Source organism: Dermacentor andersoni, chromosome 7 (genome assembly GCF_023375885.2).
Source record: "Dermacentor andersoni chromosome 7, qqDerAnde1_hic_scaffold, whole genome shotgun sequence".
In the NCBI taxonomy this organism is placed as follows: domain Eukaryota; kingdom Metazoa; phylum Arthropoda; class Arachnida; order Ixodida; family Ixodidae; genus Dermacentor; species Dermacentor andersoni.
Genome location: NC_092820.1, coordinates 109,511,248 through 109,537,959, shown reverse-complemented (window position 1 = coordinate 109,537,959; position 26,712 = coordinate 109,511,248). Strand labels below are relative to the sequence as shown.

At 46.2% G+C, this 26,712-nt stretch overlaps 1 protein-coding gene across 1 annotated transcript in view; it reads right to left on the bottom strand.

The window, feature by feature from the left end:
- LOC126534634 (plancitoxin-1-like) overlaps positions 1 to 26,712 on the bottom strand; it is a 126,316-nt gene that overhangs the window by 12,025 nt on the left and 87,579 nt on the right. Inside the window, exons 5-6 of the mRNA XM_050181905.2 lie at positions 25,344 to 25,538; positions 17,268 to 17,509 (exon numbers count right to left, since the gene is read on the bottom strand). Coding sequence (XP_050037862.1) covers positions 17,268 to 17,509; positions 25,344 to 25,538 — 437 coding nt within the window. The remainder of the gene's footprint in view (positions 1 to 17,267; positions 17,510 to 25,343; positions 25,539 to 26,712) is intronic.

The window sequence follows — 26,712 nt, the reverse complement described above, 5'->3', positions numbered from 1 at the left end:
TTGACTACTCGACTCCGGGACAAGGCCCGTCTTCCTTGTAACGAGGACGCAGGAGTTTTTCTTGGGATTCAGCTTAGAGCTGTTGTGATTAGCACATGTTGAGACTTTGTTCAGCCCAAGCTGAACGTGTAACTCGCGGACTGCGATGTTATACGATTTATATCCATCTGCATGCAATAAAACATACCTTGTGGAATACACGGACGTATATAGTTCATTCTACTAATAAAAAGAGAACATCTAAGTAGGCCACCCCGCGTTACCCCAGTTTCCTGCGTAAATGGCCTTGACAGAGTATTTGCCAATTGTAACACGGAAAGTACGGTGTGACAGATAGGTCTGAGTTATGCTAAACACGCCACCACGGATACCCATTCCCGATAAGTCTCTGATAATGCGTAGTGCCATGTGGTGTCTTAGGCCTTATCGATTTCTATAAAAACTGAGAAGTATCGTTTATGGGCAAATGCATCGTGAATGTTTGCCTCGATGCGCAGAAGATGGTCCGTTGGGGACCGGCCTGCTCGAAAACCACACTAGTAGGGATCAAGCATTTTGTTTGATTCTAGTTAATGCAAAAGACAGCGATTTATCATTTTTTTCGAAAAGCTTACATAGGAAGCTTGTAAGCGCTATCGGATGGTAGCTTGTTACTAAATATTGGTCTTTACACTGTTTGACTCCTGAAACAACAATAGCTCTTTCCATGTTGCTAAAATGTGTTCGGCTGTCCAAATGTTATTAAGAAGTGCAAGCAATGCGTGTCCGTGTGCCTGTTCTTGATTATGTCGTACGTGATCCTGTCTTCTCCCGGCGCATAGCTTTTGCAGACGTTCAATGCTGCCCTAAGCTCGGCAGTCTTGAATAGAACGTTTTCTCTGAATTTGCGATCCACTGTCTTGCCTTCCTCTATTGCTTTGTATTTAAGGAATGTCTGTGAATAGTGCGCGGAGCTAGATACATGTTCAGAATGTTCGCCAACAGCGTCGGCCTGGTCTTCAAGCATGTCTCCCCGCTTATAGACTAACGGAAGCGGATGTTGTTGCTGCCGCTTTAGTCTTCTCAACGCATTCCACATCTTTACTTCTTGTGCGTAGGAATTGATTCCTGAAAGAAACCTCTCCCAGCTTGCCCTCCTAGCCTGCCGCCAGGTGCGCCTTCCCTATGATTTATACTGTTTCAATTCAACACGGTTTCCTGCATTTGGGGATTTGTGCAGAATGCCCTATGCGTTGTTTTGCTTCTTTCGAGCTTGTCTACAGTCATCGTTCCAACAGGCAACTCGTCTACCAATTGAACGAAACTTTGTTTGAGGGCTGAACTTTCCTGCTTAGTAAATAAAGAAAGCAGTAAATTATGATACGGCATTACTTATACAAAAATTACTTATAAAATCTGGTGACAAGTACGTGGATTCCTTAAAACAATCCTGATCAACCCAGGCCGGCTTACAACAACGAACAAGCGGAGTGTAGTCACGTTGTGTTACTAAGTGGAGAGTACTGGGAAATGGTCACTTCCAAACGCATTTTCGCTGACATATACCATTCTAAATGAGGGAAATGTGAGGCAGAGCCAATCGACATGTCTATTGATGAATATGAAATATGGTGAGGATTCTAATATGTTGGTTCCTTTTTATTGAAGAGGCATGCGCAAGCGTTCACAAGGAAGTTTTCTATGACTCGGCCTTTCGTGTCGCATCGCGAGGTCTCCCACATGAGATAAATACAATAGTGAACCGTTAACCTATTTCTTGAATCAGGGGCGGTTACCTCCGGCAATGTATTATGATCAGAAGCCGCACGAGCCTATGTTTATGTCCACTGTAGGATGAAGGCCTATACCAGTAATCTCTAATTAGACCTGCACGGCAACGTACACAATATGTGGATTGTTTAAACCAACATGGTTCGAGAGGAGATAGTTTAGCTCAGTTTTTTCTTCTTAAATAAGTAATCCGTTGTCACTCTTAGCCGCTTATTTTGTCTGTGCATGAAATTCTCTCATCTTCATTACTGAAATGGCAGCCTATTCAATGAGCTCTTGAAGTTTATATCGCAATCGCGGACTATCTCTGAAAATAAATCGCTTATGCATTCTGGACTCATGCGTTAAAAACAAGAACATGCATTGTTTTATAAATGTGGGTGATGATGTGTGCTGCGAAAAGACAAGGCCGTGCAATATATTTGAGATTTTTATTTTATGCTTATAGCCAGGAAGCTTATGCAAACAAACGCTTGTGTATTGTTACATTCTCAAGGGCCTAAGGCATTTCCCGTACATGTGGAGAAACCAGTTTAACATTGAAATGATTCGCAGTTCTACTTAGTTATGTTTTGACCAGATATATTATGGAGCAAAATGTGCATGACCAAGAGGAGAGCATGTTAGAGAACAAATGTTCTTATGAATATTTGCAAAACTAAACTGTGTTTAACGTCTCAACAGCATATTTGTGCCCTCGAACAGATAAAAAATTGAAATGAATCATATGCATCGAAGTTTGCCTTCCGAGTATTATGAAGTGGAGTTTCAGTTTTCTTTCTAGCAATTTATGATATATGACAGTTGATGTGACTCTGATTTCAATTTCCTATTTTGAGCATAGGCTACTGACACTACACAAACTATATTTTTTTTCCATAATATCAATATCTCATCATCTCATGTCAGCTCATCAACACATCGAGATAATGAGGTGTAATTTGTGGATCAGTTTCTCAGCATGGGTAATATAAGAGCCCCCCTCTCGTAAATATATGTTTTGGCTGAGAGCGTGTGTGCTGAAAGCGGACTGATAGTCCGCGCTTTATGTGCAGCCACCAAGTGATTGTGAAAAACTGTCGCTGTTTAAGTGCTCAAACAAGGCCTGTCGACGTGGTGCGCCAGAAGTATACACAAAGAACGCGCTAGTCCGGCACTTGAACGTTGACAAGCATCTTGTCAAGGTCGGGATTACCCTTCCACGGGTTAGCCGCGTCCTTGAGAAAAAAGAAAGACCGGGGAGTGACAAATATTTTTTAACTACGGGCTGCCGTTCTTATGATTATCACAGATGACGACTCGCTTCAACGTACGGGGCTTTGTCATGAAGCTGTGATGGTTCATTCTTTAGAAACGGTATTATTGCGATAGTAATTAAATGAACATTCCAGGCGTTACCGTGAGGTTCCGTATAAAGTCCAAAGGCGGTAGAGCAAGAAGGGTAGCTAAGGCCGCTGGACTTCTGGACTGAGGGGACCACCTATTGCACAGAGGAAGAGCCACCTACGCTCGTGCGCTCTTTTATATAAGTTTCTCTCTTTCTTCAAGGGCGATAAAACCGTCGCCGTGCGCCGTATGCTGTATGTGCGAGTGAAAACGTGCTGGGATGAACCGGCGATCGTCGGCTCAATCTCGCGCACACAACGGACGAAAGCGGGGAGGAAGCGCGCCGCCTTCCACCGTGCTCAAGGCTTCGGGTGGTGGGTAAGGAGGGGGGGGGGGGGGGGGGGAAGCGTCCACTCCGAGTGGCCGGGGCGGTCGCGCGCTCCCGGCCGAGCCGCTGTATCTTGAAAGCCATCTGCGACGGGTTGAGAGTCAGCGGTGCGCTGTGTTTCGCAACTTAGTTCGCGTTGGTGCGAGCGGCTGCGGGAAGGACGATTCGCTCGCTGTTGCTGCCGCATTCACTGCAGCGTTTTGACAGCGAGTTTCCGCGGTCATCGAGTGAGATCTGTTCTTGATTACTTGTGGGCGCGTGACACCGTGCTTCATAACTTAGTTAGCCTGTTTATGTTTACAAGTTTACACGGCCAATAAAGCTACTATCCTTACTCGTATAGCTGTCCACTAATTTGCTATCGCAGTTGATGCTTTCCCTTTCGGGTGAAACTGACTTTTTTTATTTTGGTTCCGCCACATAAGTTATGTCATCGGGGTAGATTTTAATATAAAAAGGTTATGGAGTGAGGCGGTGGTGCCCAGGCGAAATGAACTATGCCCAAGAAAGAAAGAGTGGTAGTCACTATCGTTTTGAAGCGTTGATAACGTTGCAATTTAACATACGGCAGAGCTTTGTACGCAGTTGCTTAATGGCTATGGTGTTGGGCTGCTAAGCAGGAAGTCGCGGGATTGAATTTTGGCCACGGCGGCCGCATTTTCAATGAAGCGAAATGCGAAAACACTCGTGTACTTAGATTTAGGTACACGTTAAAGAACCCCAGGTGGTCAAAATTTCCGAAGTCCCCCACTACGGCGTGCCTCATAATCAGATCGTGGTTTTGGCACGTAAAACACCCTAATTTAGTTTATTTAGCTGCGTACACACTGTTTTTCCTGATAGCTTAACCGAAAGCTAATAAGCTCTTAATATATTAAGCAACTTTTTATCTGAGACACTCTCAGCGCCTTTTATGCAATAAGGGGCTGTGTAATTTCCATCGTCACTTAACGTAGCTACCGTATTTTCGCGCTTATAACCAGCACCAATATATAAAGGGAAAAAAGAGCAGTTGTGGGTTCTGACAAAATTTAAAGAAACTTACGGTAAAAAAAATTAAAGCAATTTTACGGTAAAGTGGGAGTGCGGGTGATATGCAAATTTCGCTTTGCCGCACCTCAAGGCAAGGTTTTCCGCCATTCAATCTCCAGGAGACGCCACCTTCTCTCCACCCCTGCATGTTGAAGCCCCCTCCTGCCCTCATTAACGGTCGCCATTTCTCCTCCGCTTTACGGGTCGCCATTTTGCGTTTAGTAGTTTGCGATTAGTGCACGCGGCGCCGACAAACTCATACGTCAGTCATTTCCGTGGTGCTCCCTCAGTGTGCGCGAAGCGCTTTGCTATACGACGGTGAGTCAAATCACCGTTGGGATTTCCGGCTGCGTCGCGTTTGCTCCGCCGCCATTGCCGATGTGAGGGCTTCTCCGTCCGCACTCATCCGCTGTCGTGCGAGTGCTAGCTGCGGAGTGATCCGACTCACGCCAGATATCATGCGACTGATTCGTCTGCGATGACGTCCGGCGTGTGAATCCAGCTTTGTGAGCATGAATGGGGCAACAGAGCCACTGACCGAAGATACGCAGTAGACGAGTCGTGCATCCGCGAACGGAAACTGTTTCTGCAAAACTTCGAGCAGTGTTGTATGGAGTTATTGCCGCGGAATATATACGGGGATATTTTTTTTTCTTTCCAGGCTGTTATAATTAGGCTTGCGGATTAGAAACGGTGGCGGGCTATACATGAAGGAATACGGTACCTTGGCGTACTTCATGTAATAATCCCCTTTCGCCCTTCTCACATATACAGAATTGCAAATCAAGCTTACCGTGACCGCGGCTGCATTCCAAGAAACAGCTGCCTACGTCTTCTCATTCCTAAATACTCGGTAGCCTTAACACAGGTCAAAATTCGAATAGGAATGCGCAGTATGGAATTATCATAAAATCTTTAGCGATATGGAACATATGCAGTACGCTCGAGTCTGTCGCGAATTGAAGGTAAGGTTCATTTACTCTGACTATTCATTCGTCATCAGTCTTACTAAACAAAAAAACATGCTTAGCTTTTATCGCTAGATTTGCGCCGTGAAGTCACCTGAGTTTGCATAAGCTCCACAATTCTATGCTCCAATATACCATCATCAAGAGCTCGGCGCTTCTCATCACGTATAAGGCCCAAAAGCAGCCTCCCCTTTGCAACGCATAGTCAGCATCGAAAGCTTATGAAGCCCGGAATTTAAAAAAAAAAGAAAGTTTATATGTCTATACCCTAGGCACGCATTGTGGTATTTGGTTTTGCATCATGCACTGGTCTAGAGTAAGCAACGGTTTTGCATAATTTTACTGGCTACGGGTCTAGCTGCGTTTAAAATGAACTCATTCGCATAACCTCGGCTGCATAAACTTCTGACGGTGACTGCGCCATTGAACACCTGTATTTTTCTTTATTCTGCATAGATTTGAGAGGAAGAAGAAGACGCAAAGTGCGGATGTGTGTCGCGTCTGCTCCGCAGATTTTGAATGTTTCTCGGCGTACATTCGAAGAATTCACCGACGCCTTATTATCCAGAAGGAAGTGCAAATTCCACGGACCACCCTGATATCATTCTCAAGTAGGTGGACCGTTTATTTTCGGCACATCGACCACTTATATAGCGCCACGCCGACACGGCCGCTAAGCCTGACCCAACGAAGCTGGTGGGTGGAGCCCCGGTGGCTGGAGCCCCGCCTCTTTTCGGGTTATAGCTGCAAGATGGCAGCGATGAGCGTTCAAGGGGATGATATAACGAGAGAAGAGTATGAGGACGAAGCAGATTGGCGCGTTGTGAAGAGAGGAGGATGTGCCAATGAGCGGACAGAATCTCACGGAACCAAGGATCAGGCAGCGCGCTTCTCCAGCGAGAACGCATTCAATAATAGGTGGAACAAGAGACAAAAAGCAAGACAAATCATGGCGGCAAGCAGGATGCCCAGTTTGCCGAAGGCGGAGTACAAGATAATAGTGCGCCCACATGACAGCTTCAAGGTCACCGACTATGGGATCAATCGCCTAGAATGCTGCGTCGCCAACGCCGCGGGAATCCCCAGGAAGGAATCGGAAGATGACACGGTGTGTGCTAACTGCAAACAGAACATTCTAGTGATCAGCACGCCATCGGAGGAGCGCGCCGAAAAATACAGGACTATCACTCGACTGAGGATGGGAGACAAGGAGTTCGAAGCCAACGCGTACGAGTCGGCTCCGGAGGACACATCTAAGAGAGTGATAAGAGGAGTAACGCACGAAGTGTCTCCTAGAGAAATAGTGGACATGCTTGTAACACCAAGGAATCCGACGGTCCTCATGGCCAAAAGGATGGAAAACACCACGAACGTCATCATCCTTTTCGACGGGCATCACGTCCCAAACAACGTGAGATACGGAAGGTCACTGGTCAAGTGCTCACTATACCGGAAGCAAATAGACATATGCTACCAGTGCGGACGCCTCGGACAAAGAGCCTATGTCTGCCCGAACCCGAACAGCAGGATATGCAGAGGCTGCGGCATGGAGAACCTGCCACAGGACCACGAGTGCGAAGCGAAGTGCCAGCTCTGCGGCAAAGACCACCCTACGGCGGATCGCCGATGTAATGCCAGATACAAGTTACCGTATTTGATAAAGAGGCGCCGCTGGGAGCGAGTCAGACGAGAGGAAGAAAAAGCGATGTACCAAGAAAGGGAAGCTGAAAGACTGTACAGGCCAGGACGGGAAGACTGGAGACAGCGGTCGGAACATCGGACAAAGGACGAATCTGGACTAGAAGATTTCCCCAAGCTCCAGGCAAGGGAAAGGAACCGCTCGAAGTCGAACAGAACCAGATCGAGATCGCGGTCCAGATCTAGACCAAGACCCAAGAGCAGTAATACCGAATCCCCCAGAGCACAGGGGGGAGGAGGATCCCAGGGCCCAAAAGGAAAGAGCAACGTCAACGGCGCCGCGGGACCCTTACAGGTGAGCTGGGCGGACGCGGCTTCCGGGGCGCGTGCGGAGGCAGAGGCTGCTTTTCAAAATAGAGTTAAGACGCTAGAGAAAGAATTGGCGCAAATCAGGCAGAGCAATATTGCGTTTATGGATGAAATTAAAAAACTCAGGCAAGAGAACGACCGTTTGAGGAGCGGGAAAGTGCCACGCAACGAGGAAACCTCGCCAGTTATAAGGGAGGAAAAAGAGACAGCAATGGAAGAGGACGTAGCCCTCACCGCCATTAAACGTAATACCGAGAACTCTCCGATTGAAACCGGAGTAAAGAAACCCAAGCCCGCCACGACGCTCCAAGGAAGACAGGAGGAACTTGAACAGAAAATCGAAACCAGCATCAAACAGAACGAAACAAAATTTGAAACTAAACTAGAACAACTGGAAGTGAGGCTTGAGGCAAAGATAGAGGCAAAGATAGAGGCGCTAGGAAAGGCGATACTACAACAAGTGCAACGAATGATAGCTGACTTCGAAGCCAAACTAGCAATATGGGCACCGCAAACAAGTAGGGGGAGGACCGGTTAAGACGGCCATTTAGCCGTACACTAGGCCCCCGGTACCCGCCGAGGGATTGGAGAACCTGTAACGCCGCCATGGACAGACGAATTAGATACACGATTTGGCAATGGAGTTGTAGAGGATACGATCGAAAACGATACATTCTGCAACAACACCTTAAAGACAAAGAAAACCCGGATATTTTAATGATGCAGGAAAAAAATGGGGTGGCAAAATTGTGGGGTTACAAGTCCTTTGGTAGTGCCGAAGGGGAGACGAAGGCGCTAACGACGTTGGTAAAGCGAAATCACTCGGTCATTCAACACGACACGGAAGTTATGTCAGTCGATCACATTCTTTTAGAACCCATACCCATGCGGAAAACGAAGGACAGTCTCTTTGTATTAAATATTTATAGCAGTCCAAAGTGCAGACACCATAAATTTCGATCGCTCTTTAAAAAAACCCTAGCCATAGCGGACAACCGAGCGGTAGTGATCTGAGGCGATTTTAACGCCCAGCACGCGGCATGGGGTTACAAAATCGAAACTAAAAAAGGCAGGAACCTATGGCTAGACGCGCAACAGGAAGGCCTGACCCTCGTGACCGACCCATCGGTTCCCACGAAAATAGGTACCAGCGTTTGCGCGGATACTACGCCAGATTTAACATTCACCAAGAACATACGGGACACGCAGTGGACAAATACGCAACACGACTTTCGGAGCGATCACAGTATACTAGAAATAACGGTAAGGGCAGGACCGCGCAAGACAAAGGGTAGACCACTTAGGATTGTCGACTGGGACAAATTCAGGAAAATAATGGAGGAGGCCGACGACACGACACAAGGTATTGAGGAATGGACCGAAAAACTAAAGGGAGATGTGGCGGCAGCTACGAAAATGGTCCCGCCGGAGGCGCATTTAGAGAACGTAGACAGTAAGCTTCCACACATGTGGGAAGCTAAGGCAGGGTTGCAATGGAGATGGAAAAAACAAAAACACAACCGGACGCTTCGTAGAAAGATAACAGGACATAGAAAGGTACGCCCAGCAGCTATGCAAACAACAGTGGGAGGAAAAATGCAACAACATGGACAGTCAGATAGGAATGGCAAAAACGTGGAACATCCGTCGATATTTGTTGGACCCGGACGGGACAAAGTCGGCACATAGGCAAAATATAAATCGGCTAATACAAACGTACCGAGGGCCAGAGCACGACTTCCTCAAAGAAATCGAGAAAAGATACACCTCGCAAGCGCTGCCCGTCATACACCCTGACTACACAGGGCAGTAAATGATGAATTAGACAGCAAAATAGGCGAGTCAGAGGTCAGGGCAGCCCTGCAGAAACTCAATACCAAGTCGGCACCCGGACTAGACGGTGTAACGAATAAAACGCTAAGGAACTTGGACGATGAGTCTATAGCTAAGTTAACCGAATATATTAACGAATGCTGGGAGGCAGGGCAGATTCCACAGCAATTGAAGACGGCACAAATCGTGTTAATACCTAAACCGGGCAAGCGACTGCAAATTGAGAACTTGAGACCCATATCTCTCACTTCTTGCGTGGGGAAACTCATGGAGCACGTGGTCCTAGCGAGGATAACCACCTACCTCGAAGACTGCGACGCGCTCCCGCCCACGATGATAGGATTCAGGAGGAACCTCTCAGCACAGGACGCTCTGTTACAACTAAAACATCAGATCATAGACGATTCGGGCAGATCAACAAAGGCAATTCTCGGGTTGGACCTAAAAAAGGCCTTCGATAACGTAACACATGCAACGATACTAGATAGAGTAGGCGAACTAGGACTGGGAAAACGCACGTACGATTGTGTACGCAATTTTCTAACGGGTAGAAAGGCAAAGATCACGATAGCGGACCTAGTTTCGGAGGATATCGAGATAGGCAGCGCAGGTACGCCACAGGGCTCGGCTTTATCACCGATGCTATTCAATCTGGCGCTAATCGGGCTGCCAGCCAAGCTACAAGAAATCGAGGGTCTAAATCATACCTTATACGCTGACGATATCACCCTATGGGTGAGAAACGGAAGTGACGGGCAGATAGAACAAACGCTTCAAACAGCGGTCGAAACAATCGAAAAATATCTAGAGGGGACAGGGCTATCATGCTCGGCAGGGAAATCGGAGCTGTTACTGCACAGACCGACTCGCAGAGGTCGCAAACCAGGCAACTAGAGGGAAGAGCTCACCCATAGAGAGGAGATACAGTTAAAGACGGCCGATGGGAAACCCATACCCAAGGTCGATAGGATCAGGGTATTGGGGCTCCTCATTGAAGCCAAGGGTAACAACGGAGAAACCCTCAGAGGAACTGTAGCGCAAGTCATGAGGCTAATCAGAAGGATAACAAATAAACATAGCGGGATGAAAGAGGAAAACACGATCAGGTTAATACAGGCCTTCGTAATAAGTAGACTAGTGTACGTAGCGCCGTACTTAAAATGGCAGGTCGCGGAAAAGATCAAACTAGAATGCCTCATTCGGAAAATATACAAACTAGCCATAGGACTACCGATCAGCACCAGCACGGACAAGTTGCTGCAATTAGGCTTACACAACACTATAGACGAGCTCAATGAAGCGCAATGTACGGCACAATATGAACGCCTCTCTAAGACTAGAGCAGGCAGACACATCCTAGAGAGATTAGACATAGGTTTCCACACACAGCATGGTGTCAAGGTGGACATCCCGAGAGATACGAAGGAAAGATTGGTAAATACCTCCCATACCAAAGAACATGCACCCAGAACACAATAAGGACAGAAGAGAGAACAGAGCGAAGCAAATACAGAAGAAATTTGGCAGCGACAAGAACGCAGTGTTCGCAGACGCGGCTCGATACAGTCGCAGACGGGGGTTTACGGCAGCCGCAATCGATAGGGAGAAACGGTGCAAGACGTGCGCGACGATACTCACCACAAGTAACGAGATAGCTGAAGAAGTAGCCATAGCGCTCGCAGTAGCTCAGACTAACGCAACCGTGATAGTCAGCGACTCTCGGACGGCAATAAGAAACTTTGCCAACGGCCGAATCTCCCCGGAGGCACTACGAATTCTTCTTGCAGGAGGCCAAAATTACAAAAGAAAAATATACATCACCTGGACACCCGCTCACACCCTCGAGGGCTTACGGACCGAGCCGCAGTCGCAAGTGACGCCCCGACGCCCTCCGGACGTGACGGTGCGGTAAATGAGTGGGAGTGGGAGGACAGAATGACAACATATAATGACATTACGAAACATTATAGGTTACAGAGACGCATATTCCCGCGATCTCACGCAAAATTGACATAAAAGCAGTCTGTCGCATGGCGGCAGTTACAAACTAGAACGTATCCGAATCCTGCGCTCTCGCACATCATATATCCGGATGTATATCCTACGGACAAATGCAAAACATGTGAATCCAGAGCCACTCTGGAGCATATATTATGGGAATGCCGAGGGATAAATAACAATAAAGAAAACGCGGCCTCTAGCAGCAGCCTTCGCACGCGCTGGGCAGCCGCGCTGCTCAGCCCCGCCCTCGAGGATCAACTATGGGCCGTCCAGCGGGCTGAGGATGCCGCCAGGACCCACGAACTCCTGGCCGTCACCTAGGCGGGGCCTTTGGCCCTCCCCACCAACTCGCAGGGCACACAATAAAGTTCTTTCCTCCTCCTGCATAGATTTTTTTTAAATAATGCCCTTCCAGCTAAAGACGTTGACTGGAAGGCCATTACAGCTGGCTAATCTTCAGGACACCCATCGCAAACATGATGTATTAAGTAGAACAACTCAACCCATGTATTACATCAGCATTGGCACAGATGATGTATGACAAATGTGCAAACAAATAAAGGATAACAAAATTGCTTATGAAATTTTGCTCAATTGTAGCGACTACTTCTAAACTTTGCCTGCTCGTCTCTTGTACCTCCCTAAAGTTTCTGTTAAACCGAAAGGGCGAAAATGACATGTATTGCGGCACCATGGCATAAGAGGGAATCTCTTATGCCGACAGGCAAGACATGTCAATTTGGCCCTTGAATTTCGCCCTTCAGTTTATCAGAAAGTATCAGAAAGACGAGCAGGCCAAGTTTTGAAATAGTCGTGACATTTGAGTAAAATTTTATGCGCAATTTTATTATGTTTAATATATTTCTGGCTTAGTGGGACCATATGAAAGGCTCAGCTGCCAGTGTGCTGCTCACGCACAACGAAATACACTTTTATATTTTATTTGCAGGCAGTGAAGGAAATTATAAATGCTGCTCAGTGGGTACTGACGTGGTCATAGCAAGACCACGATACCGATAAGTGTCGTAAACGGTTCTAATAAGGGAACATTTCTAGCAAGTCCTTACGCTCCTTTCTCATGTTTCACTTGTTCGAACACGTTAAATTTAGGGTTGAATATTTTTACAGAATTAGGAAAAATCGCACCAGTTATTATATCACGGCGCTATGACTTTGCTAAGCAATAGAGGGAGTCAGGAACTGAACACCAGAATGCTATAGCAACTGTGGTGATTGTAGCTGCGGACAAGGTCTTCTTGCACAACTTTGTAGACGTAACTAAAAGAAAGTATGCGGTTGGAAACATTCTCTCTTTTTACACGACAGTCTACATTAACACGTCCTTGTATCCTTTCGTATAAATTCCAATACTTTACTTCGTGCGTCGTGGTGAATAGATATGAAGAGTTTTAGTATATCTGCTATTTCGTGAAGCTATATGGGAATGATTTGAATGATAAGGCACGTGCGCTGTATATTGAGCATATAATTTTTAGGTTCCGAGGTACCGGTCTTTATTAAGCAAACAAATTTGTTAAATAATTCGGACATTCTTTACTTGTACTCGACATCAGGTATGCAGAAATACTGCTTTAATCTAATGCAAATGTACTTCGTTAAATAGCTTCCACTATATTCCCTTGTATGAATACTACGTCTGTGGCAGCTGGGGATATTTCTACTTTCGGGTGTTTTATTTGCGCACACTGCGCGCAAACTGAGTAGCTCTAGAGACAACAATATTTCTTAGTATTAGCATCATAAATCTTCGTCTTAAGAAATAGATTAACTTTCGAAAGACTTTATATAGGTATATTATCTAAGATAGATCATACTCAACCAGCAAAATAAATTTGGAAGCACGTTCACCAAATCAGCAAGCTATTTTTTGTATGTAAAGATTGGTGTCTATAGAAAAAAAAACAAGAACCTTAGCTAAATGATCTGCATTTCGTAATTTGCCATCTGGCGGAAAACTGCAAGACTAAGTACTGACAAAGTGATAAAAGAAATACCAGCCGGAGCCGAACCTGCTAAGTCGTGCTCATGGTATTAGTGATTTTGATCTGTCGTCGTCCTCAGTGCTCGGCTATTGCTTCGATAGCCTGCTGTAGGCTAAAATCAGGTTTATATATCTACCACAATAAATTGCGAGACCTTGTTAAGAAAAGTGCGATTTTGGAACGACTTTTTTTGCCATTCCAAGAGCTTCTGCTGCAACCAGCTGCAAGCTACCTCATTGAAGTTGATAAATCCCCTGGGATATACCAATCGATGCGATGGTTTCATCGCAAATCGTCTTTTACTAACCAAAAAAGCCAAAAAAATTCGAACGTGTTTTAGACTCCCATACTTCAAACGTCGCCCGCAATTTGGAACGGGTTTTCGGCCATCAGCGATGATACGGCTTGCATAAGATGTCGGGCTATGCGCGTAGAGCCTATTTCCACGGGAAACTTTTGAAAGATGGCCCCTACGATTAATTATTCGCGAAAAACAACGCTATCTCATAAAAAAACCCGCATGTTTGCAAGGGTGGACGCTAGAGGCGCTGTTAGGCGATGTCCCTAATTTATGGTCATGAATACCCGCGCCACTTGACTTGTTTTGCTTTATACGAACATTAGAAGTTTACTGCCTAGACGTAATGAACTCGCCACACGCGTTGTTGCGTTAGTTCTTATTACTTGTTTTCTCCCACCAATGGTCGTGGGTTCGAGTACCTTAATTACGTATATATTAATTAACTGTCTTAATTAAGTTTGTCTTACTTAGCACCAAAGGTGGCGGGTTCGACTCTCGCCAGAAGTCGTCGGGTCGAGTAATTGAATGAGCTCTATCCTAATTAACATGTGCCATAAGTTAACTTAATTCGCCTTAATTATTTCCAAAGGTCGTTGGTTCGACCATCAATGGTAGCACATAAATTTTGGTCCCATTGAATTTTGGTCCCACCAAAGGTCTAGGGTGCGACTCCCACTGAATGTCGTGTGTTCGAGTGCCATAATTAACATCAGAGGTTGTGGGTTCTAATCCTACCAATGGTCGAGGGTAGCAGCACCAATTTGGGAGCCATTGAATTTTGGTGCCATAACGTCGAACTCTCAATTTTTTTGATAACGCCGGACAACGGATATTTCGGCCCATTAGGCACTTAAGGCTGTCGTTTAAATACGTACAAATGAGTAAATAAGAAAGGAGTAAGCGGTATATTTGGCAGCCACGCTGTATGCGCAAATCCACGCTATACAGTCTTTATTTAAGTGACGGAAAATATGCAGCGTCATTTAGCACTTTTCTATAATGAATGGCACTAGGACGTGCAGACCTTGCTCGGGTGGCTGAAGCGTAAAAAAGTGAAGCCACTTCCACGCAGTGAAAGATGTCGAAACAGCGAGGCTGGTGCTCATGTTCTCTAGTTTGAACTTGTGTTTAGCGCGATTTCCATGAAACTCTTCTATCTCGTTGTCGTCGCTTTGCTACATTCAAGCTTCGATTCCGGATTGCGCACAATATTCAGTTGTGTGAGGTTGGAATCAAACCACAGTCTATCACACACCTTGCAGCTGTCGCCGCACTCACGGTCGAGGAATTCTCTCTTGAACTGTACATCATCGCCCTCTGTGGGAGGAATCTCTCTGCGTCGACGTCTCCGTTCGGCCTCCTACTCTCGAAGTTGGGGGTCAGCTTGTCTCCGCTGGTTCTTGGCTTGCCTCCCCCGGCGCTTGGCTAGCGCTTCCCGTTCTCGATCCTCGGCGGTTGCAGCTGGTTGCAGGCCCACTGGTTTGACCTGCTCTGGCAGTTGCTCCAGGGTTTCTTTGCGATGCATACGTATCGAATTCGCGTCTCGATAACATCATCGTCGCTTGCCGTACGCTGTGTGTGCGAGTGATCAACGCACGACGGTGAGCCGAGGATGGCGGCTCAATCTCGCGTGCGCAAAGGGAACAAGCGCGCTGTATTCCGTCGCGCTTATGGTACCGGGGGAGGAGAGGGATAAGGGGCGTTGTACTTCGGTAGCGCGGGCTTTATCTTGAAAGGGATCTGCTTTGGGGGCACAATCTAGGTAAGCCGTCAGTCTAGGTAGGCCGACAGCTCGTAGCTTTGCGTGCGCTGTGTTCTCACCGCTCAGTTTGTGTTGAAGCGATAAATAGCACGAGGGTCACTACGCTCGCTGCTGCTGCCGCGATTCCTCAGGACAGCCTTTTGACAGCGAGTGTCCGATATCATCGCGTGTGAAATGTTCGTGTTTCCCTGTGCACGCTGACACTATGCTAGGTAATTTAGATAGTAAGTGAATGTTTAGAACGGGGCGTTCTTCTCCGGCGGCTGCTGCGTATGGTGCAGCCTCGCCAGCCCTGTCTTGAATACGATCTGCGATGCGGACAGTGTAGACGCCAAGGCGCACCGTGGGTCGATAGCGTCGTGTCCGCATAGCACCCACACGCTTGCGCGTCACCCGCATTCACGGAGTGAAACGTCATTGCTTTCTTTACGAGATCAGCACAAACCAATGCAGGCTACCGAAATAGTACGCGAGCAAATTGTCTGATAGCCCAGGAACTGACGACTTACGTAATGTGTGCTCATGGGGATGTAAGGTAATAATAATAAAATACCCATCATCACACCCATGTAAGCATGCATGCTTCAATGCGGAGACAGCAAAATAAATAAATATAAATTATATAAACCCGCTGCGGTAGTTTATGGCTATGGCGCCGCGCTGCTAAGCAGGAGGACGGAGGGTGGATTACCGCCCGCAGCGTCCACATTTCGTCAGGGGGCCAAAGACAAAAACACTCGCGTACTTTGATGCCGTGTGACAGCCTTCTGCGCCTTCGGTATTGACTCGGGTTTCGTCTTTCGAAAAAACCCATCTGTAAAATTTCTTTCGGAGCCCCGCCAACACGGCGCCCCTCATTACGTGCTGTGCAGTTTCTGGACACTAAACCCTTGCCTTAAATTTTTAGCAACCTAATTTCTTACTTCACATTTTCCAAGTAAACAATGAAGCTGTACAAGCCTCTCCTAAGCTCCATGCGAAATAAGACAGCAGGGCGTAAAAGCATCCTCATCTTAATGTGCGATAGTGGTTCTTTGGCAGTACATAGAATTAGTAGAAATCAGTGGCCCTATTTAAGCAGAAAGTCTTGCTAATTACATATACGCTGTATTATGTTTTTTTATGCCGCTAAGAAAGGACGTGGCTTGTGAAAGCACTAGTTATACTCGAAGCCACATCTGACCTCATACACCTTTGTAGCCGCAACAGGCCAACTACACTGTGGAAATTACAAACGCTTCATTACAACTGAAGCAATAGATTGGCAGGCAGCTTAACATATTCCAATGTGGGTTACCTGGTAGAATAGGGTCACTTAAAGAAATGAACTAGTTAAGCAAAGTCGCGTTATCTGTTCCTAGCATGCAGCTGCATCTGTGAACATGATATCGCCTCACTGGCTGCAACAGCAATCAGTCGTGCCTGCTGAATTCGCTTGACAACAGGCCTTGCGCGGGCGGTCTGCAGCCACTGCTTGCTTGCGTTTCAGCCACATACCGGCTCTGGCAATTTAGTTACTTCCCCATACTTGGCCAGAAGTAAATCTTCAGAGTATAGAGCAAAACATTTATAGAGTAGAATCTAATAAGAATAAACTGCCCAAATATATTAAAATTTTTATATCTATAATAATAATATTTATTATTATTATTATTATTATTATTATTATTATTATTATTATTATTATTATTATTATTATTATTATTATTATTATTATTATTATTATTATTAATTGCAATCTGAAACGCGCATTTTTACTGGATCCAGGAGCGAAAGCGTCGCTTGCTGTGTTCTTCAATCATACCGCGCAGCTCTGACATGAAAGGGCTGCGAAATCAAGCGCTGGAGTAGACGGAATCCAGGTGCTTGTACTCACCATTCGATTTAGTGAAGAAGCGCAGAAAATGTCGCTTTTCCACGCCACGTACCACTTGCTGTGATCCTCTCGGCTTGAAAAATATATACTTCCTTGTTTAGTCTGGATACGTATGGTTTCGACATCGGTAACGCTGTAGCCTTTTGTGCAGTACTGTGTCTGAGCATTGCCGGCACCGTTTCTCCAGGACTGAACGGTGATGCTACTATTCATTTTGTTCCTCAGCTCCTCTGTGTAAATATCTGTACCGTGATTTGGAGAAAACCAGTATATGTAAAACACACGGCAAAGGTGAAGCAGGCATTAAGCACTCCCCACACGTGGGCCGATCCCCAAGATAGTACAATACCGGGCCCACTCGCTGCGGCGGTGAATCAGGCGTTAATTACTCCCCATACGTGGGCTGATCCCAAAGATAGTGCAATGCCGAGCCGACCTCCGGCGGAGGTGAAGCAGGCGCTAAGCACCCCCCATGCGAGGCCAATCTCGAAGCTAGTGCAATGCCGGTCCGACCTGTGGTGGAGGTGCAGTTCGCCATTAAGAGGCCTACATACAAAACTTCGCTAGTCATCCTTCTTTACAGAGTAGAAGGGCACTGATATTTTTCATCAGTCGCTACTGTCACTCCGTATTGTCGTGTGCTAGTTTTTCTTGGTATAAGTAAGTGCTCTCTCTCTTTTGTCGTGTAATTTAGTACATTTTCAGCTTGCCTGGGGATAAGTATGTCTAACGGTTCAGAGGCTTTTTAAATGCGAAGCATTGCTTGGAGAACTTTTGCCACTTTTATAGTATATATGCAACTATACTTGCAGACAACCCTCTGTGGCAACGAAGGGAAAGTTACGGAGGCCAAGCGGCTTCAAATGAGATCGCTTCTGAATAGAGTCCCGTGTTTTCATCCACGTTAATTTAGGCTGGGGAAGAGAAAACTTAAACACCTTATTAGCAGCAGTTAAATAAGATAAAACACACCACTGAATGTAAAAGTTTACTTATTTTGCGACTGTTCCCTTGCGCGTCTGGCCAAACGCGAAACCGTCACACGTGAAGCTGCGTCGATTCGGCGTCTGCTCCGACCAACGAAAAGCACTGTCAAACGCTGGCGGTCTACTTGGCGCCATGACACATGTGCAGCAGCCACGCGCCCGTAGCTTTCCCTTCATTGCCACAGAGAGTTGTCCGTTAGTATAACCTCCTACGTCTTGGTGCTATATGGTCGTTTCGTTAACTTCGTATTTATCGAAATTGGCATAGTATGACAAGAGTGTATGACGAACATAAATGATTGGTCATGACATGAATATCATGAGATATGTGTCATCTATACAGGTCATGAAACAGCCGCCTAGGTCTTGGAGCTCTCATGGTTGTTTCGTTAACTTGGTAAGTAAGGCATTGGCATAGTACGGCAAGAATGTATGAGTAACCTAAATGATAGGCCATTAAATGAATGTCATAATATGCGTGTCATGTAGGTCATGACGCCTACGTCTACGTGTTCTACGTGCCGCCTACGCCTTGCATGGTGCTCTCATGGTCGTTTCGTTAACTCGGCAGGTACCCAAATCAGTATAGTATGACAAGAGTGCATGACAGACATAAGTGATTGGTCATGACATGAATATTGTGACACGCTGACGAAGATGCTTTAATCATCGTCAGAAGAAGACGATGTTCTGGGTTTCGCGCGCTGGCTACCATCTTGTCAGCTGATATGATTATTGTAAATATTCTGTAAATACACGTCTGACTGTTTTTTAACCCGGTAACATTTTTGGTGGAGGCGCGCGGTAATGACTGGGCAATGCGGCGACTCTTGGCTTCTTCAAACCGCCGGCATTCGGTAATAACGGCTTGCACAGTAGAAGAATTCTTGAAGACAAGGAGATGGAAGGCATCATCTGCTATGCCCTTAATGACATGTGCAACCTTATCTGGTTCGGACATCTTCGGGTCCACTTTGCGGCGCAGAGCGAGCACGTCCTGGATGTAAGTGAGATAGGATTCTGTGCACGTATAGACACGCGAAGCGAGGTCTTTTTGGGCGGCGCGCTGACGTCCAACTGGCTTGCCAAACAAATCTTTGAGTTTCTGTTCACAAATGTACCAGCTGGTAAGTTCCTCCTCGTGGGTATGAAGCCAGACGCGTGCCGTGCCCACGAGGTAAAATATCAGATTCGCGAGCATGATGGTCTGGCTCCAGTGCTTGCTGGCGCTCACCCGCTCATATATTGAAGCCAGTCCTCAACATCAGTGTCGTCGGTGCCAGAAAAGGTTCGTGGGTCCCGGGGTTGGGCTAGAATGACGGTGGGCGTGGGCGCCAACGGGCCCGAAGCATCCTCGCCTTGAGCTGGCATTGTAGATGCAGCCAAGGAGCGCCCGCTGCGTAAGTCCGCCTTGATAATGATCCCGCAGGCTTCTCTCCATTCTTCCTCTTGTTTGGCCGTGACCCTACGTTACCTTTCAACACCGTTCTGCCTGCTAGTCTGAATTCCACATCCGAGTACGCCCGTGAAGCCATCCTCAAAGCACAAGAAGCACGCCGTATTGCTCGACGTCCACTTGTGGAGTCGCAGGACAATCAGCGGCGCTTATATGACGCCCGCCATCGTGACGTCCATTACACACCTGGCGCCCTGGTTCTCCTTTGGCCGCCGTCGCGACGCGTTGGCCTCTCGGAGAAGTTACTTTCACGCTACTCCAGCCCTTACCGTGTCTTGCGTCAAGTAACTGACGTCACGTACGAAATCGCCCCCCTTGAGCCAACCGTGGCTCCGCATCGCTGCGACGTGGTCCACGTCGCGCGTCCTAAGTTGTATCACTCGCCCGCCTCCTAACCAGCACCGAGCCAATGCTTCAGCCGCCGGGGGTCATGTGACACGCTGACGAATAAGATGTTTTAATCATCGTCGGAAGAAGACGAAGTTCTGGGTTTCGTGCGCTGGCTACCATCTTGTCAGCTGATATGATTATTGTAAACATTCTGTAAATACACATCTGACTGTTTATAACCCCGTAACAATATCATGACGTGTGTCAAGTAGGTCATGAAACAGCCGCCTACGTCTCGGTGCTCTCATGGTCGCTTCGTTAACTTGGTATCTGCCACAATTGGCATAGTACAAGAGTGTATGACGAACATAAATGATTGGTCATGACATGAATGGTACGAGATGCGTGTCATGTAGGTCATAAAACAGCCCAACGCGTCTTGGTACATATCAAAATTGGCATAGTATGACAAAACTGTATGACGAACATAAATGATAGGTCTCGACATGAATGTCATGACATGCGTGTCATGTAGGTCATGACACCTACGTCTATGTGTTCTACGTGCCGGCTAAGTCTTGGTGCTCTGATGGTCGTTTCGTTGACTTGGTAGGCTCCCCGCACAATGTTTCGCATAACATCGATTCCCACAGGGCGTGGGATGTGCCGCCTTTCCTTTCTTCTTGTACATTTCATGTTCTTGGTGGATTACATTTATGTGTCCACTTTCCTTTACGTTTGTACCTTTAGCCGTACGTTTTTCCATTGCACTTACCCACTAATCTTCTGTTTATGTTTAGTTTGCCTTAACTTTGTCAATAGATAACTGTTTGTGTTAGCAACTTTCCATGTCCTTTGTCGTGTGCCAATAGTATGTCCAAATGGCTTTTTTGTACATGCTTTCTTCCTTTTGCCTCTGTATCGTTTTTTTAAATATGCGCATAAATTTTTGTGAGATTACCTGTGCGCCAGTATTCGAACCTCACAGTTGTTTTTCCGGGGACATATGCTAAACGCTGGATTCAATAACTTATTTTTATTGGCTCTCATGCACGTTCTTGTTTTTCCCCGTCGTCCTTTTGTTGGTAATTCAGCTTAGCGTTTGTTGATTTGAAACTGTTCCGTTTCTGAATGGTCGTTTTTTTTATTTTGTTTCTTTCCTGTATTCGTTTTCTATGCTTAATTTACATGCTCCGCTTCTTTTGAAGCTCCTTCACACTATCCTGATCTGCCCCGAACTCATCAGTTATATGAAGTCTCTCATTCATACGCTCCCCTACACAAAGCTCTCAATAAACTCCAGGCAAGGGACTGGCGCCGCCTGCAAACGAACACATACCCACACTTGTCTCGTCTACACGCAATCTCCCCAGACAGTTATACTTGCCGGAGATGTCCCTGGTGTAGCAACCACATAGCGACACTCGCGCACATAACACACGAATGCACCGACCGTCCGGGCGACGCAGTTTCGCCACGAGTCACAACGCACACACACTCACTACGTGGTCTTGGGAGGAGAGACTCTCCGAACTGGACCTGGGAAGCCAACTGGCGACCCTCGACCAGGCCCGGCGAGCCACGTTCGCCAGTGGAGCCCTGTCAGAGGGAACCACCCAGGAATAAACCGCGCAACGGTTTCTGCAATAATAAAGTTCCGTCCTCCTCCTCCTCCGCGCAAGATCACCAGGGAACATAAACCTTTCCATGTTCCTGCCTGTCATGACCGACAGTCAACCGTCCACAGAATAGCGAATCTTTATAACGTGTATTTTGTATCTCAATACTTTTGATAACTCGCTGTCGTTGTTATTTTCTAAGCTTTACGTGGTTGGGTCATAGATTCACGCATTGTTTAACGGCCTTTCTCCTTTTTCTGTTCTCTTCACCTTGCGCCTTCTTGTATGTACATTCTTCTTCTCAAAACTGTTCTCTTTATTGATTGTTTGTTTTTACTGATATTCCCCATGCAGTGTTTTTTCCAATGTATGCGCACGAAGAGCTGAGAGCTCAGGGTTGTGCCTGGGCACGGTAAATAAATGACTCAGTGATTATTATTATTATTATTACTATTATTATTATTATTATTATTATTATTATTGTCATCTTGACATTGCTATGCATAATAACAGTTTTCAAACAATAAAGACCTACAGCATTAAACCTACTGCTTCGTATCGGCAGACTTATCTCGCCGTTACATTATCGTGCATTGTTTGCATGAGGATTTGTGCATTCATTCCCTCTGTATTTCTTCCTTTCATGCCTGCCTGTTTACCGATTTTCCAGGCTCGTTAAGTGAGCTGCTATTACCATGTACATTGTCCTACAGCTGTCAGCATGCGCATCAGTGCAGTGCCACTCGCTGTGTTTCTCACTCCCTCAGCTACGATAGTGTGGGCTCTCGCTCCATTCGGTCCATCTACCTCTTCTGCGCCTTATATCTTTCCGTTATCACTGTCCTCCTTGCTCTAATCCACGGGATCCAATCAACTTTGTAGCGACTGATATGTCTCCAAAGAACAAGCAGTTCGCTGCACTAAAAACCTCGCACCTCACGATCACGCGGGGCAGGCGCGGTCGACCGAAGGGAGTAGTGCGGCCATGGCCGGAGTAAAGGCGCCACACACCGGGAAAACGTCACGGTGACGCCTCCCTTACAAGGGAAGGCTAACCTTTCTGCAGGCATTCCCAATAAAGTTGCTTCGCTGGCTCACTCGCTCGCTCTTGAAACATGGCCTTTTAAAAATTAATCAACTATATGAATGTAAACTCGCGATGCACATACGAGGTGATTTCGAGAAAAATATTCATTTTTTATCAGAAATACCTTTCAAGTAAGAACCAATACAATTTCAGGCATGACCAGTTTGGAGTTACATTGAGCAGGACCAACTATTGTACAAAAGAACTAGAATACGTAGTCCCATCCTTCACATACATATCCTAACACGATCACGCATGTGATGTCCGGCCTGGAGAATGGTACTACAGTTCGCAGGCCATTGCTGAGGGCGCGCCTTGCTGCAGCATCGGCCATCTCATTACCGTTGAGCCCACAGTGTCCCGGGATCCATTGGAACACGATGCGGTGGTGTTTTTCTTGAGCGTATGAAAGTAGCTCGGTGATCTGCAGGGCCAGAACCTGATATGCGGTGTGGCGCAGGAAGCATCCCAAAATTTGCAGCGCGGGTTTTGAGTCCGTGAAAATGCACCACTCTTGAGGTCTTTCCCCGCAGATGTGGCGAATCGCTTCCCGAATGAGGAGTGCGACGAGAAGATACTGGACCCAGCCAGACGCTCGTCACGTCCGCCTTAAATGGCTGGATCCCGATATGAAATTTCCGATTCTGCGTGGAATTCCACGCCCTCATACATGCCTGATACACAGACTGCGATTAGGCGTCGCCTTCACGCGCAAATATTTGCACATTATTGGACGGACAGACTCCCCGGACTGTTCAGTGTGTGGCGCTGTAGAGAATATAGAACATGTGCTCGTGGTGTGCCCTGAGTATGCGCGCGAAAGACTGACATTGGCAGATACATTGAGACACTTACACAATGGACCACTGTCGGAGGACCTCTTGCTAGGCGCGTGGCCACAGAGTTGGCAGACGACAGAGACAATGCGTGCACTTTCACGTTTCCTAGGTGACACGGGCCTGGACTCACGCCTGTGATACCAGTTGTGTAATGTGTCATTCATCACGTTCCTCCCATTATCATCCCCCATTGTGACACTTTTTCTCCCCCTCTTCCCCTTCCCTTACGTAGAGTAGCAGGCCAGATGCTCCATTATCCGGCCGACCTCTCTACATTTTCCAATCATTAAAATACTTCTTCTAACACGATCACTATCGGGCAAAACTTCAGATAATTGAAGTGCTTTAGAAATACTATGAAAATGTATTTGCTTGCCTTTTGTGATTGAGACTGTGCCAATTAGTTTGTATGTTTTATCTATAATTACCTTTTGTTAAGTCAGTTTCAGATTGCGCTTGTATATATTTATCTATTTTTTTCTTACAGATGTTATACTCCGTTTGACCTAAACTGTTCCTACTTAGAATGTTGTATGATGGCACAGCTATTTGATGCACATACGTTTGTAATGTATGCTATGCATGTGTAATTCATGCTATTGATATGTATACATGCTATATTTTATGCTATGGTATCTCGCCGTTGAGGATTTTATGAGTGACGAGGCCTTAGTCAAGTAGACAACGTTCTGCCACCGAAGACCTTCACTGTGTCTGAACGAATTCCAAATAAATAAATGAATAAATAAATAATTAAATAAATAAATAAGATCTCTCGAGGTTCAGCTGTCATCAGCTAAGCAATTGTTACGCTGTTGTACTTGTTTTTTGCAAAGTGTTCCAAGCTAGCAAAATTTCTAAAAGCCGTCAATAACTACAAGTGTATCCCTAGTGACTTTCGTTGTCTATTACACTCTCCACTGCATTTTTTTTCTGAGAGCAAACTGCCAAGCCATGTCACATTTTTATTTCCAGTACACAAGTGGCAAGCTTTAACAAACCGAGTCGAGCGGCAATTAGTATCTCGAAATCGTGTAGAATGAAATGATTTCTCTGAGTCTGGTAGTAACCCTCAAATTTTTGGTGTGTGAATGGTGGGCTGAACAATTCGCTTTGTATACATTTATCAGAGTACGTGTCTAACATTCATAATAATACTTAAGAAGGCGGGCGGTTCTTTTTTGCACATCTATACACCACCTCGACCTTTATACAATCTAATAATTCCGGACAGCGGCATACTTTAACCATTGCGAAAACAAGGAAGCTGCGCTATCAAGCTATGAGCGCGCCTAATGGTCCACGAAGCTCATGGGCTGCAGCTGTCACACTTGTTGCCGCAGTCATTTGCATAATGTGTATTATGCTCTTGCGCGCAAATTTCCTGGCCATTCTACATTAAGCGCTAGAAATAAAAACATCGGATAATATCATGTTAAAGTGAAACCTCCGTTAGAGCCCTTATCACTCTTCTCTGTTTCCATGAGCTGCGCACCTCTGTAGCGCTTCGCGGTGTCACTTCACCTTGGAAATCGGTCGTTTGTTAGCCTTGTCTCATCGTCTGCTGACACGCAAAATACGAAAATACCATGTATCTTTCCTGTCGTTTGTATTCTCTACTAGCGGCATTCTATATGCACGTGTGAGGTTGTTCCTATAAATAAATAATGCATATCGAGAAAGGTATGTCTGAGACTATTGCCAAGACACTTTGAATGCGCCAAAATATGACAAAGCGTCAACATGCGGCGCACATTACCTTTTGGCCAGTTCGTAGGCTTCGAAATCGCCAGGACAAGTCGGCGCCGGTGTGTGAGCATCAGGTTGATCTGAAGGTGACGGATATTCCTCAAGTAATTCTTGTTTAGGAGCGCCCAGAAATACGGGAAAGCACGGGCCCATTTCTGCAGGTTCCTTTGGTACACATTTATAGCCTGTACGTGGAGGTGGTATGCTGTGGAGTGGGTTACAATAGAGAATCCATAAAAACAACATCTAGGAAAAATCCACAAACGTAGTCTATGAGCATATATTTTAATAAATAAAACACTTGTGCTTTACGTCCTAAAACCACGATATGATTATGAGGCACGCCTTAGCGGCGGACTCCGGATTAATGTGGCTACATTGGGTTCTTTAGAGTGCAGCCAAGGCACGGCACAAGAGTGTGTTTTGACTGTGACCTCATGAAAACGCGGCCGGGATTTGAACCAGCGGCCTCCCAGGCTTAGCTGAGCAACACTAAAGCCACTACGCCACAATGCTAACAAAATTTAAAATAAAATTATAGACATAAGACTACTGCTACAAGGTGATATATTGAGTCGGGCCGAGGCCAGGCAGTTCCGGAAAGTAGGGGGGTCTTAAGTAAGTTCAATTCGTTTACAAGCAGGCGCTGTAATATACAGCTTGCCGCATTGTTAAATTGTGGGACCCATTTTATTTTACTTTACTTTATTAACTTCAATGGCATTCAATATCAACCCAAATCATTCAATATGCAGATGACACGAACATACCCTCTGCGAATGAAAGCAGACACCGTTTGCAAAGAGAATGAAGCGCCTCTCTGGGCGCATCTTTCTTCATATAATAATGTAAACAAACTGCAGCTGAACTTTCGTAACAAAAAAGCCTTTTGCGTTCCTAGGAAAAAAACTAAAGTGTTCATAAGTCCTGAAAGCAAAGCCCGCCCAACCAACGTGTATATATATATATATATATAGTCACGTGGTGGTGACGTTGAACACAGTAGCAGTACTGTGAAAGACAAAACTAACTTTTATTGGGCGAACCTGTGCCCACAAAAACAGGCTACACTTATAGCACAACGATAGCGGCGAACACGTTCGGCGATCGTCGACACTCTGATGAGTGGGTCAAGCGCGTCGGCTTTTATACATCAGTCATCGAATGTTCCAGAGTAATCGCTGGGACCCGCGCGCCTTCCACAAAGTTCTACATTATTCACGTCGCGCACACATGCAATCAGATTACACAAGGTTGGGTCACAGACAGCGGATGGAACCATCAATAACATTCGAGAAACTTCCGATACATGCAGGCGCGTCCTGCGCTGTGCGATAACATTTGGTAGGCGTTGAAACGTGTCACGTGTCGCCCGATAA